Source organism: Mauremys mutica, chromosome 18 (genome assembly GCF_020497125.1).
Source record: "Mauremys mutica isolate MM-2020 ecotype Southern chromosome 18, ASM2049712v1, whole genome shotgun sequence".
Taxonomy (NCBI): domain Eukaryota; kingdom Metazoa; phylum Chordata; order Testudines; family Geoemydidae; genus Mauremys; species Mauremys mutica.
Window position 1 is genome coordinate 20610626 of NC_059089.1, and position 17313 is coordinate 20627938.

The 17313-nt window shown below is 45.1% G+C and overlaps 1 protein-coding gene across 6 annotated transcripts in view; it reads left to right on the forward strand.

The window, feature by feature from the left end:
- Positions 1-17313, forward strand: part of ADAMTSL2 (ADAMTS like 2) — a 55760-nt gene that overhangs the window by 17628 nt on the left and 20819 nt on the right. For 3 of the 6 annotated variants that reach the window (XM_044992821.1, XM_044992820.1, XM_044992823.1), the window contains 7 exons: positions 178-323; positions 426-549; positions 3120-3200; positions 4613-4788; positions 6757-7099; positions 8357-8738; positions 15788-15891. In XM_044992821.1, coding sequence (XP_044848756.1) covers positions 178-323; positions 426-549; positions 3120-3200; positions 4613-4788; positions 6757-7099; positions 8357-8738; positions 15788-15891 — 1356 coding nt within the window. The remainder of the gene's footprint in view (positions 1-177; positions 324-425; positions 550-3119; positions 3201-4612; positions 4789-6756; positions 7100-8356; positions 8739-15787; positions 15892-17313) is intronic. The other 3 variants (XM_044992825.1, XM_044992824.1, XM_044992822.1) reach the window with 2 other exon arrangements.

Sequence of the window (17313 nt, forward strand, 5' to 3'; positions counted from 1 at the left end):
CTGCAATCCCTAATCTGGCTTCCAAACTCTGGTGATGGGAGCTCCTGAAATGTGGCTAACCGTGCAGTTCATCGTACCATTGATGTTATCTCGCTTAGCAGACATTAGTTGACATTGGTAGGATGAATGATTGTGTTTCTCCTGTTTTGAATCTATGTTTATATCCTTTCCCCTTAGATGACTATGTTCACATTTCTAGCAAGCCCTGTGACCTCCATTGCACCACTGTGGATGGTCAGAGACAGTTAATGGTTCAGGCTCGGGATGGAACATCCTGCAAATACACTGATTTCCGAGGGGTTTGCGTGTCTGGAAAATGTGAGGTTGTTAAACATTATAGCAAAAATATTGTCAGTAGCATTCAGAAAATTACAATGGGTGCAATATTTGCCTGGCCCTCAATACTCTATTTACTGTTTTTCTAGCCAATTGGATGCGATGGGATTCTATTTTCCACCCACATGTTGGATAAATGTGGGGTTTGCCAAGGGGATGGGAGTAGCTGCACTCATGTAACTGGGAGTTACCGAAAAGGAAATTCTCATCTCGGTAAGACTTTACATTACCCTTGCCCATATTTATAGCTTTTTGGTACATTAGTTTCAGTTTCAAAATACTACCAAATGCCCTGTTGTTTTCTGGGTTTCTTTCCTTTTTTCATGTTTTGTCTTTTTTTAAGACTGTCACTCTTATGTTTTAGGACAGGGGAAACCTTTCTTTTAAAGGATACAGGTAACCTAGCAAGGATTGAAAATTACACTGATCCAAAATCTGAGCCTCATTGCACTGAATCTTGGAGTTATGCAGCAGAGTTATATAATGGACCAATCTCAGTTTTAAGATTTTATTTCTAGCTACCACTAAAACTAGGAATAAATGCTTTACAACAATGGGAAGCTAGGATATCTTTGAAAAACTAGGATTCCCAGAGTTAGTACAGCATAAAGCATTAGAGCCTAATTCTTCTTTCACTTACGCTGGTGCAAATTAGGAATAACTCCATTAAAATCAGTGGTTGACATCCTCAGCAGAGCTCTATTGGCTTCAGTGGAGCTACACCAATTTACACCTGCTGAGGATGTGGTCCAGTAATTACACTGGTATCAAATCAATGTAAGAGAGAGGAGAATCAGGCTTGTCATCCCAAACAATGGTGGCTCCTGAGTGACCAGCCAAGAAATGCACCAATGTCCAACTACCAGGCTAGCTGCTGTAGCGAATATAAGTTTTCAAATAGCCCTTCTTACAACAGTTCATTGTATTTGATCTGCAACTTACAGACTTTAGATGCAGTTATGAAGATCTCAGACACTCATATATTACCCTTAATACTTTTGAGGCTTTCCGCCTTCTAATCTACCTTCTCCTTGTCCTTCTCCACATCGCAGGATAGCAGTTCTGTACTTCTGAGGCCATTTTCAAGATCATATTTCAGACTATTTCAAGAAAATAATTCTAGGAACCTAGGATTTTTTCCATACTGGATCTGATAACTGGTTCATTTAGCCCAATATCCTGATTCCAGTAGTGGTTAGCAGGGGTGTCTTTTCAGAAGAATTCTGGAGGGTCGTAAAGTTGTGTTAGTGTGGAGAACTTTACATGAGGTTGTATTCTCGCTTGGAAAGTCAGTGTGGGAGGGTGGAACATACAGATTTATGAAAAGTCTGGGGTGGTACAAACTAAGGTCTGTGGGGGGCAACTGCTGCCCTAACCTGTGGAAGCAGGGAAAGAATTAATAAGGATTTGAAGGGGATCTTAATGCATGTCAGTCAGTTAGCAAGAGTTAGCCCAGCTGTAACCCTAATGACGTGATTGTCGGAGAAAAACTCAGTTCTTGCTTTTTCGTTTGGGTGCAGCAAAATCAAATACTTTATTATTTCTCCAGTAATTACAATGGAGGGAGAGAGTGCCCTAGGACACAGGGTCGCCCCAGTCCCGGACAGGTCTCTCAACTGGTAAACAATTACAGCAAGCATTTATACTTTTGTTACAGACAATAACTAGCAATAATACAGACAATAAAGAGCAACAACTGCATTTTGTTTATACATAAGCCATTCTGCTATCTTGTTTTCTCACTCCTAGAAGACACCAGGCTGCATATTTGGTTATCAGTTACAAGGTCGTAATAACTTTTTACACAGTTCTTTCCCTCTGCCTCACACTATCCTTGCTTCTAGAAGTCTCACGTCATTAGGGTTACAGCTGGGCTAACTCTTGCTAACTGACTGACATGCATTAAGATCCCCTTCAAATCCTTATTAATTCTTTCCCTGCTTCCACAAACCCCACAGCAAATGGCAGCCCTAATGATCAGTACTCAATGCTTCTAAATAAGGTATAATCCCCTCACCCCCATAATATTCATAGACAAGTGTGCCTGGATCTATATGGAAAAATAATTTCTTCCTGCCCAATATGAGGATCATTTTACACGTTGATGAATGTGATTTGATTTTCCTTTTCTTAGTGTGTATAACTGTAAATCTTATTATTGGTCATAACATTATTCTGATTTAATTGCATGAGAAATATAAATGGACACAAACTATGGGTTCAGAAATACTGTTAGTATTTTTCTTAGTGCAGTCAGCACAACTGAAGCTACATTATAAGGCAAACGGATGCTGGTTTACAAACAGTTTTCAAGATCAGTCTCAGTGTGCGAAGGTCCAGTAAAATGTGCCTTTGGGTCTGTCTCCACAGCAGCCATGTCTTCATTGCTATTGTTATTCAAGCTAACTTGCATATGTGTACATGTGCTGCAGTCACATCTCTGATTGCAGCGGAAACAGACTCTTAGTCAGAGATTATGGGCAAGATCCTCAACTGGTGCAAACTGATGTCGCTCTGTTGAAGTTGATGAAGTAACGTCAGCTTACTGCTATGGCGGTTTTCACCCCTGGAAAAAGAAGCAGTAAAGCTACCTTATATGGATGGATGTTATGAGTAATATGATGGTCATTAACGTCTATCATTTAAAAAAATGTAATTGGGAAGGATCAAATGTTCAGAAAGCCATCTTTCCTGAAAAGTGACCAGTCTTGATTCTTGAACTCATCTTTGTTCATATTATCGGTTACAAGGTTTTCCTTTCATTAATGTATAGTTTTCCATAGGCTATTCTCTGGTAACGCACATTCCTGCTGGAGCCAGAGATATCCAGATAGTAGAACGGAAAAAATCGGCAGATGTTTTGGGTGCGTATAACCTTAGTACTTAGCTAAAAATTGTGTGTGTGTGTGTATTCATTTTTTCTTTGCAAGTAAACACATTTGTTGAGAATACATTTGCAGACATGGACCAAATCCTCAACTGGTGTAACTTGTCATAGCTCTGTTGAAGTTAATAGAGCTTCACTGATTTACACCTGCTGAGAATCTGACCCAGGCAGTTGCTTTAACTCTGAACCGTTGAACAATTTATATTACTGTTGTTGCAGAGAATTGTAACAGATGCACTTTCTTGATCTCAAATAATTGCCGTGCACCTTCATTTCTTTCTTGATCCCATGGAACTTCTGCATTTCAGTGAAAGTACATTGACTAAAACATGCACTCAGTAAAAAGCAAATATGACTTAGATGTTTGCCTTGTTGATATTGTGGTGGAAGGTGGCTAATGCCCATGACTGAATGCGGGTTTCAGATAGGTACAGGAATTGGATGGTGTGGACAAATTGACTCTGCTCAAGTGACACACACATATGCTTCAGCTAGTGTCAAGTTCTGATGCTGCCTTCAAGCTCCATGGTTATTAGAACCATGGCTTAGGTGGCAAGATTTCCATGTGCCGAGAGAAGGATAATCTGTTTCATTGTCTAAAAAATGGAACTCCTGGTGCACAGAGTCATGAAACACCACCAGTTTGTCTACAGCATGTGAAACCTTTATTATTTTAACATGTATATTGGGGCCAAAAGGCTACATTCAGGTTGGGCCCCATTGTGCGAGGCCCTGTACAAACATGCAATAAATGACTGTCCCTGGTTTTTACAGTCTTGCACACATGTGCATGAAATACTGATGTGGAAATAAAGTAACAATGGCAATAAACGTATTATGATATTAATGATACTGACCTTTGTAAAGCACTTTGAGGTCTATGGATGAAAAGCACTTTATATGAGAGAGGTATTATTATTACTTATTATTATAAAATAAATGTTCATTATTATATTAATGATGTTTTAGGATATTATTATACAAAAGGTCTAATAACCTAAGTAAATGTCAGATATTATCATCATCCAGGAAATAAAGATACTTGAACTTTGTATGAGAAGCAAATAGCAATGATTAAGACATAATCAGCTTAATCTGAAGCAAGGGAGATTTAGGTTAGATAGTAGGAAAAACTTTCTAACTATAAAGATAGTTAAGTACTGGAAATAGGTTACAATGGAGGTTGTAGAATCCCTGTCCTTGGGAAGTTTTTAAGAACAGGTAAGACAAACACCCATCAGGGATTATCTAGGTATACTTGGTCCTGCCTCAGCGCAGGGGACTGGACTAGATGACCTCTCGAGGTCCTTTCCAACCCAACATTTCTGTGATTGCATATTTCTTTTTCATTAGATGAAGCTGATTACCTGCTCTCTCTGTCTTTTTAAGCTGTTGCAGATGAAGCTGGATACTATTTTTTCAATGGGAATTACAAAGTCGACAGCCCAAAGAACTTCAACATTGCAGGCACGGTGTTCAAGTACAGGAGGCCTATGGATGTTTATGAGACTGGCATAGAATATATCGTTGCTCAGGGGCCGACTAATCAAGGCTTGAATATAATGGTGTGCTCTGGCTTTTTATATTTGCAGAATATAGGGAATTACAGGAAGAGAACAGTTGAATCCTACTGATTTTTTCCCTCTTGTGTGTTTCTTAACCACATTCGTACCGGTGGTCAAATCCTCTGGATGCAGCCCTAGTAGCTGAACTACATGCTGGGGATCTTTACAGGTGGTGCTTGAATTACAGGTGGGAGCGGGAAGCGCCCTTACTTCTCACAAATGTCGAAATTAAAGCAAGCCACTTGGCAGTCAAGGCCCTCCTATTTCCCCCCTGTAATTTGAACACTATCCACAGGGCTCGGGAGGAAGTATACGTCTCCCCAGGCCATAAAACAGCAGCTACTCCATGGCTGCAGAGTGGCTTCTTCGCTGCTAATGCAGATATTTCCCCACTGAGTTTTCTAGCTGTGGCAAAAATGGAATTCAGGGAGGAGACTGTTTGAACATGACAAGCAAGGAGAGGTGAGGCAGGTCAGAACCAGATTCTCCCCCAGTATTGGATTGATAAGGCCGTAGGGAGCAGAGGTACGAGCAGCCTGCAACTTGCACTTTACGTGGCAGCCCCCAAAGTGGGCAGAGCGGGCCCTTGATGGGGTGGGGTCAGGACAGCTGAGAGTTGCATTGATTCGGTGGCTCCCTGGGGCAGCCCCCTAAGGTTTTTGTAAACACCCCGCTCAGTAAACCTACTCCCCCCAGGGAAAGAGGATCTTCGGGGTGAGCCTGGCCCCGTGTTGCTGACTAACACATTGTTTTACTGGCATCACCAGTTCAGGGAGAACACGGGAGCCTTTCAGAGGCAGATCTGGCTTGAATGAATGCTGGTTCATTAAATTATCATTTTGGATGGATGACAAGCCTGGGCATTGGGGGTGGGGGTGGTGGTTGTCTATTCTTCTCCTTGGCATTAGTATCTCAGTCAACTGGAAAGGGGAAGACAATTGGGCCATCAAACAAAAAACTGCCCAAATCTTAAAACACAATATTACTGCTATTATGGGTTCCACTGCAACGAAAGGAAAGAAATTCATCCCTATGCAGAGAACCTGCACACCGGCCATCCATCCCTTAAATAGTGCATGGGCCTCTTTACGGGGTGAGTTTCACCCTCTGAGCCAAATTCTGTCCTGGGTTCCCTATACATGGCTTGCATTGAAGACACTGGAAGCCCCTTTATATCTCAGGGAAATGATTAGCAAATAGCCATGGGACTGCTGGTGCCTTGAGAATTTTCTCCAGCACTGCATTACCAGATATTTCTTTTCTTTTCTTTTTTTCCAGAAGGGATGAGGGTAATAGTAATAATGGATTTCAAGGTCTGTGCAGCTTTTTATTCAGCCCTTCAGGGTTTAAGTGAGACTTAAATGATGCACTGCCTTTGTACCAGCCCTCTGCACAGGGGTGAATTCCCCCCACCTCTGTGGGTTTTACAATGATCAGAATTGCTGGATGACTAATTCATAGCACCTAATTCATCGGGCAAACTGAGCTTTGTTTTCTGTTGGCCAATTGTCTGTGGGCAGCTGACGATTTTTTCAGAATGATTCATTATTACCAAAGTCTTTCCGTACACCTTTCATGCAAAGATCTCCAAGCACTTAAGAGAAAAAAATTGTAAAGTATTATTATCCTCAGACTGGATGAATGAGGCACAGAGGGGATAAGTGGCTTGCCCAAGTCCTTACGGTCAGTCGGTGGAAGAGCTAGGACTAGGACCTAGATTTCCCAATCTAGTGCTGTATCCTCTGGGCAACACTGCCAAATAATTTATGATAACTTTCTGTGGTGCCAGTTACAATAGATATATGATATGAACTCATTCCCTAATGATATGGCAAAAGGCACATTAAAAACGGATAAATAGATACTAACCAGCAGCCATTTTCAGACAATAAGGCAAAATGTAGAATTCTATGCCAAAAATACATTACATCTTGGTTAGTTAACAGTAATTTAATTTGCGTTGTTTAGGTATGGAACCAAAATGGCAAGAACCCATCCATAACATTTGAATATACTCTTCTAAGGAAGCCACATTCAAAAATTATTCAGCCTATTTATTACACCTTTTCTGACTCCGAGAGCGAGGAGAGCAGAGAGTTTGATGGAGAAGTGCCGTTGGGGTTTAGCCAGCGCAATGCAAGCTACTTCGGGAAACTCTCCAGGGAAAGGATAGATCTGGCGAACCAGGTGTTTGGGAGGCAGGACACTGAGGAAGACCTGAACTTGAGCAAAGGTCAGGAAACCAATGAAGTTTATGAAAGATCAGAAGCAATTGACTGTGAACCAAAACTGAAGGGCAAACAACCCAAAGGTAAGGAGGAGACCTGGAGCTTGCAATGCTGCTTTTCTGAGTTTTTGATGAGACAAATTCTGCTTCCTTGGTTAATTTTTTTGGAATCCTGGGAGAGCTCATACAAATATCTCTGGTTATCCATCCTCTTTGCCTGGAGGGGTCTGGTTTCTGGCTGGGCTGTAGGGATGGCTGCAGTTGCACATCCCAGCCGCAGGGGGCCATGGCAGTGTTTGCTTTGAGCCCTACCCCCACCCAGCATCCAAACCTCCTCCATTCAACCCAGCACCTCCCTACATCCACCCAACCCAGGACTCATCACCTCCCACTCAACTCACCTGCCCCAGCACCCTCTATGCCCTACTACCCTCCTACACCCACCCAGAACCCCCCTACATCCAACCAACACAGCATCCCTCACCTCCCACCCAACTCACCCACACACAGAGCGCCCTACCCCCACCCAGCACCCAAACCTCCTCCATTCAACCCAGCACCTCCTTACATCCACCCAACCTAGCACCCCTCACCTCCCACCCAACTCACCTGCCCCAGCACCCCCTACACCCAGCCTCCCTACACCCACCCAACCCAGCACCCCTTACCTCCCACCCAACTCACCTCCACACAGAACCCCCTACCCCCACCCAGCACCCAAACCTCTTCCACTCAACCCAGCACCTTCCTACACCCATCCAACCCAGCATTCCTCATCCCCCATCCAATCTGCCCCCACCCAGCACCCTACTACACCCACCCAACCCAGCAGCCCCCATCCAGCACCTACATTCACCCCTGCCTGGCATCCTCCATCCCTACCCAACCCGCCTCCACCCAGCTCCCCTCTACACCCTCCCAGCCTGCCCCCACCGAACCCAGCACCGTCTCCCGGCATTCCCGCTACCCCAGCGCCTCACCCAACCCAGCCCCCAGCCCCTGGTTGTGGTAGGACAGGGAGAGCTGTGGCTTATTCTGTGTTCTCAGTGCTGGATAGAACGTCTGCAGTAGTGGGGAGTGGAGCAAAACCACGATTTTCCCTTAACAAAAGCTTGCTCCTGTGACACATGTAACTGAAGAAGCTCTTCAGAACCTGGCAGCTATGAACTCCCAGTCCTCCAGTGTGAGTAAGTGTGATCCACAGGGCCTAACTGCCTGCAAACTACTCCCGCGGTCCCTTGATGCAGCTGCACAGACCCATCGCCTGTACTTTCTGCTTCTCCCATCTCCTGTGTTGAGTTTATTTTGTGGTGGTTGTTCTGTCCCCTGCTTTCTGTCCAGATTCAAACGCAACCAGATCTGCTTACCTGACAGACAGAGATGACAGAGACTTTGACTCGCGATTCACCTCCAAGGAGTTCCTGTCAGAAAACGCAATCACCGACAAGCTTCTGGACAAAACCTCGGACTCGAAAGAATTAGTCCGGAACATGACCACGAACAGCATCTTTGCCCAAGGGGACCCAATCAACTCTGTGGGCTCGCACATAGACAGCCTTTACGTCGACTACGAAGACAACGAAGGGGCGGTGACGTACAGCATCAACGGCACCTACATGGAGCTGAGCAGCGACAAAATAATCAACACTTCATCGGAGACTCCGTTTTCGAATGCTACCATTACCCTGACCAGCCCCCAAGGGAACAGAACCCACAAAGCAAGGTAGGGGACACGTTTTTAATAATATTCAATCCCACTGATTTCTGGGCTGTTCTCTTACATGCATTGCACGTAGGGCAGTCCAGGTTACCCATTTTGACCTATGAGGTAAGTGGGATGAAGACATCATAAAAGGTTTCTGCCAGAGGTTAATTTGCAAAGAAAATTCAAAAATGCTGTCCGGGGAGGGAAAAGAATTGACCCCTTAACAAGATAAAAAAATCACTATCCTCATTAAAGGGACATTGGCCAGTGTATTTTTATAGCTTATTGCTCTCTGTCCATTGTAGCATTTCATTAGAGGACTGAATATAATAAAACCTCTTTTCCTACTAATTTGGAGTGCTCTTATTTGACCCCACACTTATTTTCCCCTGCTCCCCATTTCTAATGCAGCAGAAGTTGGTATGGCTCCTTTTTGTGTACGTGTGGTCGATTGTCATCCACCAGCATTGTCATTGATGTCAGCAGAGATGTGCATTCGGGGAATAACCTCTGTTAGTTAACGATTGCTCGAGAGCCAGAGCCGGGGAGGGTAACAGCTTTTGTGCAGGTCCTACAAAAATAGGTTGGTTTGTTTCTTTTATTTAATTTATTGCTGAAGAAGCGCTGGTGTTAGTTGATATTTATTAAGAATCCGAAAACACTCCCTACCGGCTGCTTGTTTTGAGCTGGGTCAAATATGGGGCATGAACTACAAAGCCCCTTGACTTGGTGTTTCCTGTTGACTCTGCTGTGAAATGTTACTGGTTTTTAAACAAGGCATAGAGAGTATTTAACAATTATATGTACAGACAGGCAGGGCATGGATTAAGGGGCATTTAGGGACACACGGTTCCCCCTGTTAAGTAGTTTACTAAGAGAGGAATTCCCCGTAAGGACTAAATTATCAGCTAGTTCTCTTTGGGGCTAACAATACAGAGAAACGGTACAATTTACTGTAAAACTGGCCCCAGTCTTAGTGAGCACACTGCCTTCTTTACAGTTACTTTATGGGCTGGGTGATCTGGTGGCAGATGCTGTCCCCTGCCGGAGGGGGGCATTGGGGCTGGAACTGTAGAGCAAGGGGACAAAGGGGTGAATTCCTTGATCACAAGGACACCATAAGGCACTCCTAAGAGGTCCTGCATTCCCCCTCACAACCACTGGTGCAGGGGCTGCTGGGGGTAGGATCAGGGACACAAGAGGGTATGTTGGAGCAGGAGAGGGTGTTTGCAGCATACGCAGCTAGGGAGATTCTGGGCTATTCTGGACTGCAAAGCAGCCGATAGGCAGCGCTCAGGATGCTGCCATCAATTAGAGCACCTCCAGGACAGTTCAGATTTATCCCAGAGACTGTTTCGGCTCCTGGAGCAGTCCAGAATCCCCAGGGCAAGAAGTGGATTCAAACGACCTTTGCCTGCCCTCCTCCTCAATTGTGCTGTCTGTGCTGCGCCCTCAGGAGACACAGGGTACAGTCGGTCTGGGTGTCTGTTCTTGGTTCGGCCACTGATTTACTGTGTGACTTTGGGCAAGTCACTTCATCTCTCTCTGCCTCGGTTTCCCCACCTGTAAATTGGGGCTAGTGATGCTGACCTTTCGAAGTGGCTGTAGGTCTGTGGATTGAAGGCACAGTTGAAGTGCTCTGTGGAATTGTAATCTTCATGTCATGTCAATATATTTAGGCCCAAGAAATAACCATTAAAACAAACACACATGCCAGCGAGCTCCCTGCTAAGAGCTTTACAACACTGCTGAGGTACATTAGGTGTTAACCCTATCAGCTTTATTCAGTCCTTGGCGTAGGAAAGGCTTCGCAAGGACTTTCTCTTGCGCTGCCTAGGAAAACGCTGTGTGTTTCGGGAGCACTTTCTGCAAAACCGGACTAGCGTCACTTAGCGTCAGGGGCCTATAATTTAAAGATGAACGATTTGGAGCGAGCGGATGGCCCAGTGGTTATGGTGCACGTCTGCAACTTGAGAGATCAGGTGCCGTTCCCCGGTCTACTGATGACTTTTTGTGTGACCTGGGGCCAGTCTCTTAGTCTCTCTGTGCCTCAGTTCCCCATCTGTAAAATGGGGATGATAGCCCTGCCCAGCCCTCACAAGGGTGCTGTGAATTTTAAACGCATTCAGATAGGGGGCCATATAGGCACCTAAAATAAAGAATTCTGCATATCCGCTGCGAAAGCCCCCAGTGACCTGTGGAACTTAAAACACAGTGTCTGTTCTCCCATCCCCGCCCCAAAGACAGCGTTAGTAAGGGGTTAATCCTGTTCAACAGGGTGCCCCACATCACTGTTCTCCTAGAAGCTCCTTTATTAATATTCCCTTTTCCCCCACTCCCACTGAACTGAAGCAAAATGCTAATTTTCAGATCAAAATAGTCACTGATGGTTTAAATGAGTTATTGTTTTCTCAGACTGAGTGTTTATACCTGGGCGTTGAAAGGCTCTGATTCTGGGTGGCGGCTGAACTGGGCTCGGCACATGCTGGGAGCGTAGAAAGTTGGCATTCGCACCCGCCCCGCTAATCATTGTCTGGCTCTGCACTGGGCTGACTTTCAACTGTGCCAGTTACCCCTGGTCCCCTAGATTGTCAGGGCACAGGGATGGCACAGCCATGCCAAATGTTCCCCAGCCACACTGTGTGCTGGCAGCGAGGGGTGGCTTAGGAGTGCCACACAGGCCCAGCTAGGCCAGAGGTAGGGCAGCTTTGTGCCACCAGGGCAGTGCAGAGCTGAATACACACAGCGAGGCTCTGGCCCCAAGCACTCTCCTTAGGAAGCAGGCAGTGAAAAAAAAGTGTGTGCTTCATTTAAAAAATATTTTCACACACGTCACTGAAACATCGTTCTCCAGCATGGTTGTTCAAAGGGTACTTATGACATAATCGGCAACTTGTTCTTCCAACTATAGCGTGTATGTGTGCGTGTGTGTGTGTGTGTGTGTGTGTGCGTACCCGAGCGAGCTCTGCCAGAAAAGGCCAGACCACACTCCAGTGCATCTCGGCACATCATGTACTGCATAAATCCACTGTCCAGAGGACGGTGGATTGAACAGATAAAGAGTATGATTTATGGGGACAGTTTCTGGAGATGCTAAGGAAAGCTGGCAGAAGGCAAATTGGAATTTTGTTGTTGTAAAACTGCTGGAGCCTTGAAAGCTTTGCCTCACTTGGGTACAGACTGGAGCAGAATGTGGAGGGATTGGCCCCAAACCTGCCGTGGATGGAGATCAACAGCTATGCTGGAGAGTCACTGGCAATTGGGAGCCACTCCCCAGGGCTCCACAGTAGAGGACAGTGACAAGAGGAAGCAGGAAGCAGTGACTCTCTGCAGCCAGGGGCGGCTCCAGGCCCCAGCACGCCAAGAGCGTGCTTGGGGCGGCATGCCGCGGGGGGCGCTCTGCCGGTCACCGGGAGGGCGGCAGGCGGCTCCGGCGGACCTCCCGCAGGCGTCCCTGCGGAGGGTCCGCTGGTCTCGTGGGTTCAGTGGAGCATCTGCAGGCACGCCTGTGGGAGGTCCACCAGAGCCACGGGACCGGCGACCGGCAGAGCGCCCCCTGCGGCGTGCCGCCATGCTTGGGGCGACGGAATGGCTAGAGCCGCCCCTGTCTGCAGCCTGCTCCCTTCAGATCCAGGCAGAATTGTAGTCAGATGACCCAGTACTGACTACTCCTTAGGGGGAGTTGTGATCCCTGGATTGCATGATGTCATGGCTTGCTTAGGAAGGGTGCAGCTATAGGGGAGGAAGGGAACAACTGTGTTCTGTGTTTGTCCTGAGATCTTGGTTCAGCTGCAAGCTCAGGGGATGGAGACCTCTGCCAATTCCATGTGGGTTAGGAAATCCACTCTCCCGATAGAGCAAAGCAGAGGGAACTCTGTGGCCATGCCTACACTCAGAGAAGAAGTGTATTTTTAACATGTTCACTAGACCACATGTTCACATATAGACCAGACAACTGTAGTTTTAATAGGTGTTGCTGGTCCAGGTAAACCCAGGCTCCCTCTGGTGTTGACCTCCACCAGTTAATGTGTTAAACTACAACTGCCTTATTTGCATGAGGGTTTTAACACATGTTAAAACCACACTTCTTTCCTAGTGAAGTCTGCAAGTGAAAACACAGGTTATTGGCAAACCTTATGTGGATTTTCCCAGGGGCAACTTGTGTCCCTCTGCACTGAATTCTGCTCTCTGCTGAAGCTGAAAGGGTTATGCAGTTGGAACTGAGAACAGAATTTGGTCAGTTACTGTTCTGATTTTCTTTTGGAAGAGAAGGTAAAAAAATATGGACCTAATCCATATTATTCCATTAGTACCCATAAAATATACAGGTATCTGATCCTCAATGAGCCCTATCTCATTAACTTCAGTGGCAGCAGGATCAGACCCATATCTGCTGGCTGATAACATCTTGGGCCTGAATCCCCACTGATCTGCTTCTTGTACAGTCAAGTTCACAAGTGCAAAGTAGGTGCAAAATGCTGTTAAATTGGAATGGTTAATCTACTTCACACTCACTTTGCACTGGTGTAAAAATCTGGACTAGAAAGCAAAAAATATGAGTCCGAATTCCTTGAATATTAAGCCTCTGCATTCCCTTGTAGTTGTGGGGGTTATTCTTCTGCTGCAGAGACCCCTGCTTGAATCCGGGAGCCAAAACAATAACAGATTCCAGGATGGTAATTTCTGCCAGAAAGAGATGTTTGCTTCTGTGGCCCCCGGAAAGCAGCTCAGATGGGTGCGCCTGGCCTGTTGCAGAAAGGGGGTGGTGCTAATTTTTGTTGTTGTTGCTTGCTTCAGAAACATGGACACAAAAGCTCCGAGGGGGAGGAAAATGGGTGACCTTAGCGCAACCCATAATAATCATCATAATTTAGAAAAAACACCAGCCTGGTTGTATAACGACTCGCTGCTGTTGGCATTTAGAAGAAAACAAAACAATAGTTATGTCTGTGCTCTAAATGGGAAGAGAATTAACTGCTACCACATGACGAACTGTCGAATTTCTCTAGAAGTTGTTTCTGCAACATCGTTACTTGTAGAAGAAGCTCTTTGAGTTCCGATCACATACATTAAAGGGACACTGTTGAGGGGGGTTCTAATCTCCAAATGTGATACCAGCCTATTTTGTGCGTGCGTGTGTGTAGGAGGAAGACGGGAGTAATGCCATACATATTCCAAAGGTCAGATTCTGCTCTCAGTTATTCCAGTTTCAGTCTAGAGCAGCGGTTCTCAAACTGTGGGTTGGGACCCTGTTTTAATGGGGTCACCAGGGCTGGCATTAAACTTGCTAGGGCTCGGGGCCGCAGGCAAAACCTGAGGGCTTCAGCCTTGTGTGGCGGGGCTCAGGTGACAGGCCCCCTTCCTGCCCGGAGTGGTGGGGCTCGATCTTTGACCCCCTCGTCTCCGCTGCCCAAGGCAGCAGGGCTCAGGTGGGCTCAGGATTCAGTCTTCCCTTCTGGGGTCGTGTCATCATTTTTGTTGTCAGAAAAGGGTCGCAGCGCAATGAAGTTTGAGAACTGCTGGTAGGGGAACCCTTTTGAAGTCAATGAATTCAGCGACACGGATGAAAATCCAAAGGGATCCCCAGTCACTGGAGTTATTTTGGAATCGCAGTGACTGAGAAAAGAATATGGCCTGAAGCATATAGGCGGTGCTATCTTTCTCCAGATACATTTTAAAAACGTAAAAGAACAGACACTGACCACCATTTTTATGGGTCCTACCGAAAATCATCATTTTATGCTCCCTCCCCGTCCTCCCCCACCCCTGCGGCTGGCTCAACGGCAGTAGTTAGTGAGCAGACAGTTGTTGGGACTGCGTTGACATCAATGGGTGATGCTGGTCGGCAATAAAAGCTGTTTGGGCCAGATAAAGCATTATTTATAGCAAGCCAAGGTTGTGATTTTTAAACAAAAATAGCCATGTTAATTTCAGCTCCATTTCAAACACAGGAAGCGACTGTTTGCCAAAATGACAGAGGCAAAATCAATGGGGAAAATGAGATTGTTTTTAATTCTTCTAAGAGGTCATTACTAACAATAAAAGGAGGGTACATCTAAAAGGGAGACTATAAAAATACTCAACAGTGTCCTTTTAAAGCTTTTATGTGACAGAATGAACATGAACTTTTCTCATGAATGCATAAATAAGGCAATTTCAGAGCTTCTGCTGCCTAGAAATCACACAAGCTGCATATCTTGCTAGGCCCGAGACAGCTGGAGATCAGGATATAACCGTATATACAATTTTAAAACACGCTAGCAATTTCAAGGGTTTAAACAAAGTTATGAGTGCAGTATTTAAGATTTGATGGTTGTAAAGGTGCAGTATCCCTGATGCATTATAATGTTACATTATATACCTATGCAATGAGGTTGTGATTCTTGGTTTTGTAAATGCTTGTATGTATACCAGGAGAAATTCATAATTCCTTTACCAATGACATTACATTTGTGAATATCGTGTCCTAAGAGATGTACATTATATAAATAATCGAGCAAGAGCGACATAGAGGCAAATATGAGCTTGGAATGCCTGTATGTTTAACAACCAAGGTTTGTTTTGAAAAGCAGTCTGAGCGAAGTACTATTCAGCACTTAGGTTTCTGAAAACAGTAAATTTATGGGATTTGAAAATCTCAAGTCTGTATAGGGAATGTTTGCGGTACCATATATGAGCCGTAGCAATGAGCATGGCATAGTTGTATTTCATGCCGATATCACCAGGAAGGAGATACTGCACCTTTAATTACTGTATATTTGGGGTCAGGTGTATTTGAGCAGAAAATGCAAAACTTTGTTAAATTCTGAACTGTTTCTACTTGTGGGTATTTTTATCCCATTCTCTCTATTTCTAGACAGTGGAAGCTCTGCCTCTAACCAGGCTGGGGATTCTACTTGGGGATCAGGACAGGTATGTTGTAAAAAAACAAAAAACAATCAACCAAACCAAACCAAACCAAAATCCCCCCAAACCCAACCAAACCGCAACCGAATCAGTTTGAGTGTTTGTTGTGACATATCGAGGCCTCCTTGTAAATGCTTTTTTTTTTTTTTGCTTATTGCTAGAAACAGATTGAAGTTGTTAAGGAAGGGCCAAGGTGTGAGTGCAGCTGACATGTACAGGTGGAAGCTTTCCTCCCACGAACCCTGCAGCTCTACATGCACCACAGGTAGTTATCAGAAGCAGCCAGATTCAACCTCTGCAGAAGTACTGAGATCACCCGCCGAGTGAGTCGCTTTTGTGTTTGTTAGAGATGGGGAGAACCTGGTAATGTTTAGGGGCCTGAGCCGAGGCCCGCTGGAGTGAATGGCCTTTGGATCAGACCTCAGGTGAAGTTGTCCTGATCCGCTAAAGCCCAGACCCTGCAATCAGATCTGTGCAGAGGAACCCCGTGTCCACGGGGAGCCGCTTTCTGACTTGATAGTACTTTTAGTTCACTCTGCACAGGTATAAATGCAGGGGAGAGGAAAATCAGGCCCTGTCAGGAACCAGCAGGCAACATTTTCAAAAGAGCATCGGTGACTTAGGAGCCTAATTCGCATTGGCACCTAGGCTTCTGAGTCGTTTAGGGATCTTTGAAAATAGTACCCATCTCCACTCCACTGTCAGCTCTTTCCTTGCAATGTGTCACTTTAAAACCAGTCCTAACAATGTGCTTTTAATACTTCTAAATAGATACAGGCAGAGCCCGCACAGCATGTTTTATATGAAACATTTGTATGATTTTTTTAAAAGTTCCCTTTCACGTATTGATTAACGTTTTCTTAATGTACTAGCCCAGCAGGGCTACACTGCGGAGTATGGTGCCCTGCAGGATCATAAAGCTTGCATCAAGTTTTAGCATACTGGTTTCTTGAATTGAGCCACTCTGCCAGTGGAATGATTGAAATCCATGTGCCTGGCTTTTTTTTTTCTTTTTAAACTGTAAGGCTCCATTTCTTTCTGACAGAGAAACTGTACAGCTGTGGCAGAAAACAAAGTAGCAGTTGTTGTTTGAGTTTGTTTTGTTTCTCTCTTTCCTGTCCTGGAGTCTGATCTCAGTTACATGGGTGGAATCTGGAGTAATTCCATTGATATCAATGAGTTCAAAATCTAGCTGCCATCTTTCCCCCTATTTCCCTCTCAAGGCACAGTTTCAAATTACCAGATCTCCACATTTCATTGATTAGAGGGGTGGAGAGTAACATTGCTAATAGATCTGGCCTGTGACCAATCCATGACTTGCCTTGAAATATGCATATAGGTAGAATGATCATCTGATAGTGGGGTTTGCCTGTATCATTTCATACATATCACAGTAATTAAAATAATCTGGATACTTCATTGCTTCTGAAATTACGTATGAAAAAAAGAGGGGAATAAAATCTTAGGAGGGAGATTTTTAAGGGAATGAATGCACAGATCTTTTTGTAAGCATGCCAGAGCAGTTGGCTATGGCCCTACTATGAAATGTATAGGGACCAGGAACGTGGACAATGGTTCCTCAGTTCAAAATCCTGGAACCCACAAAGCTCAAGTATGTCCTTGAGCTCTGTGAGTCCTAATGAACAGCCGTCTCCTAGCTGAGGCAGGCTTTCGACCCGACCCAAAC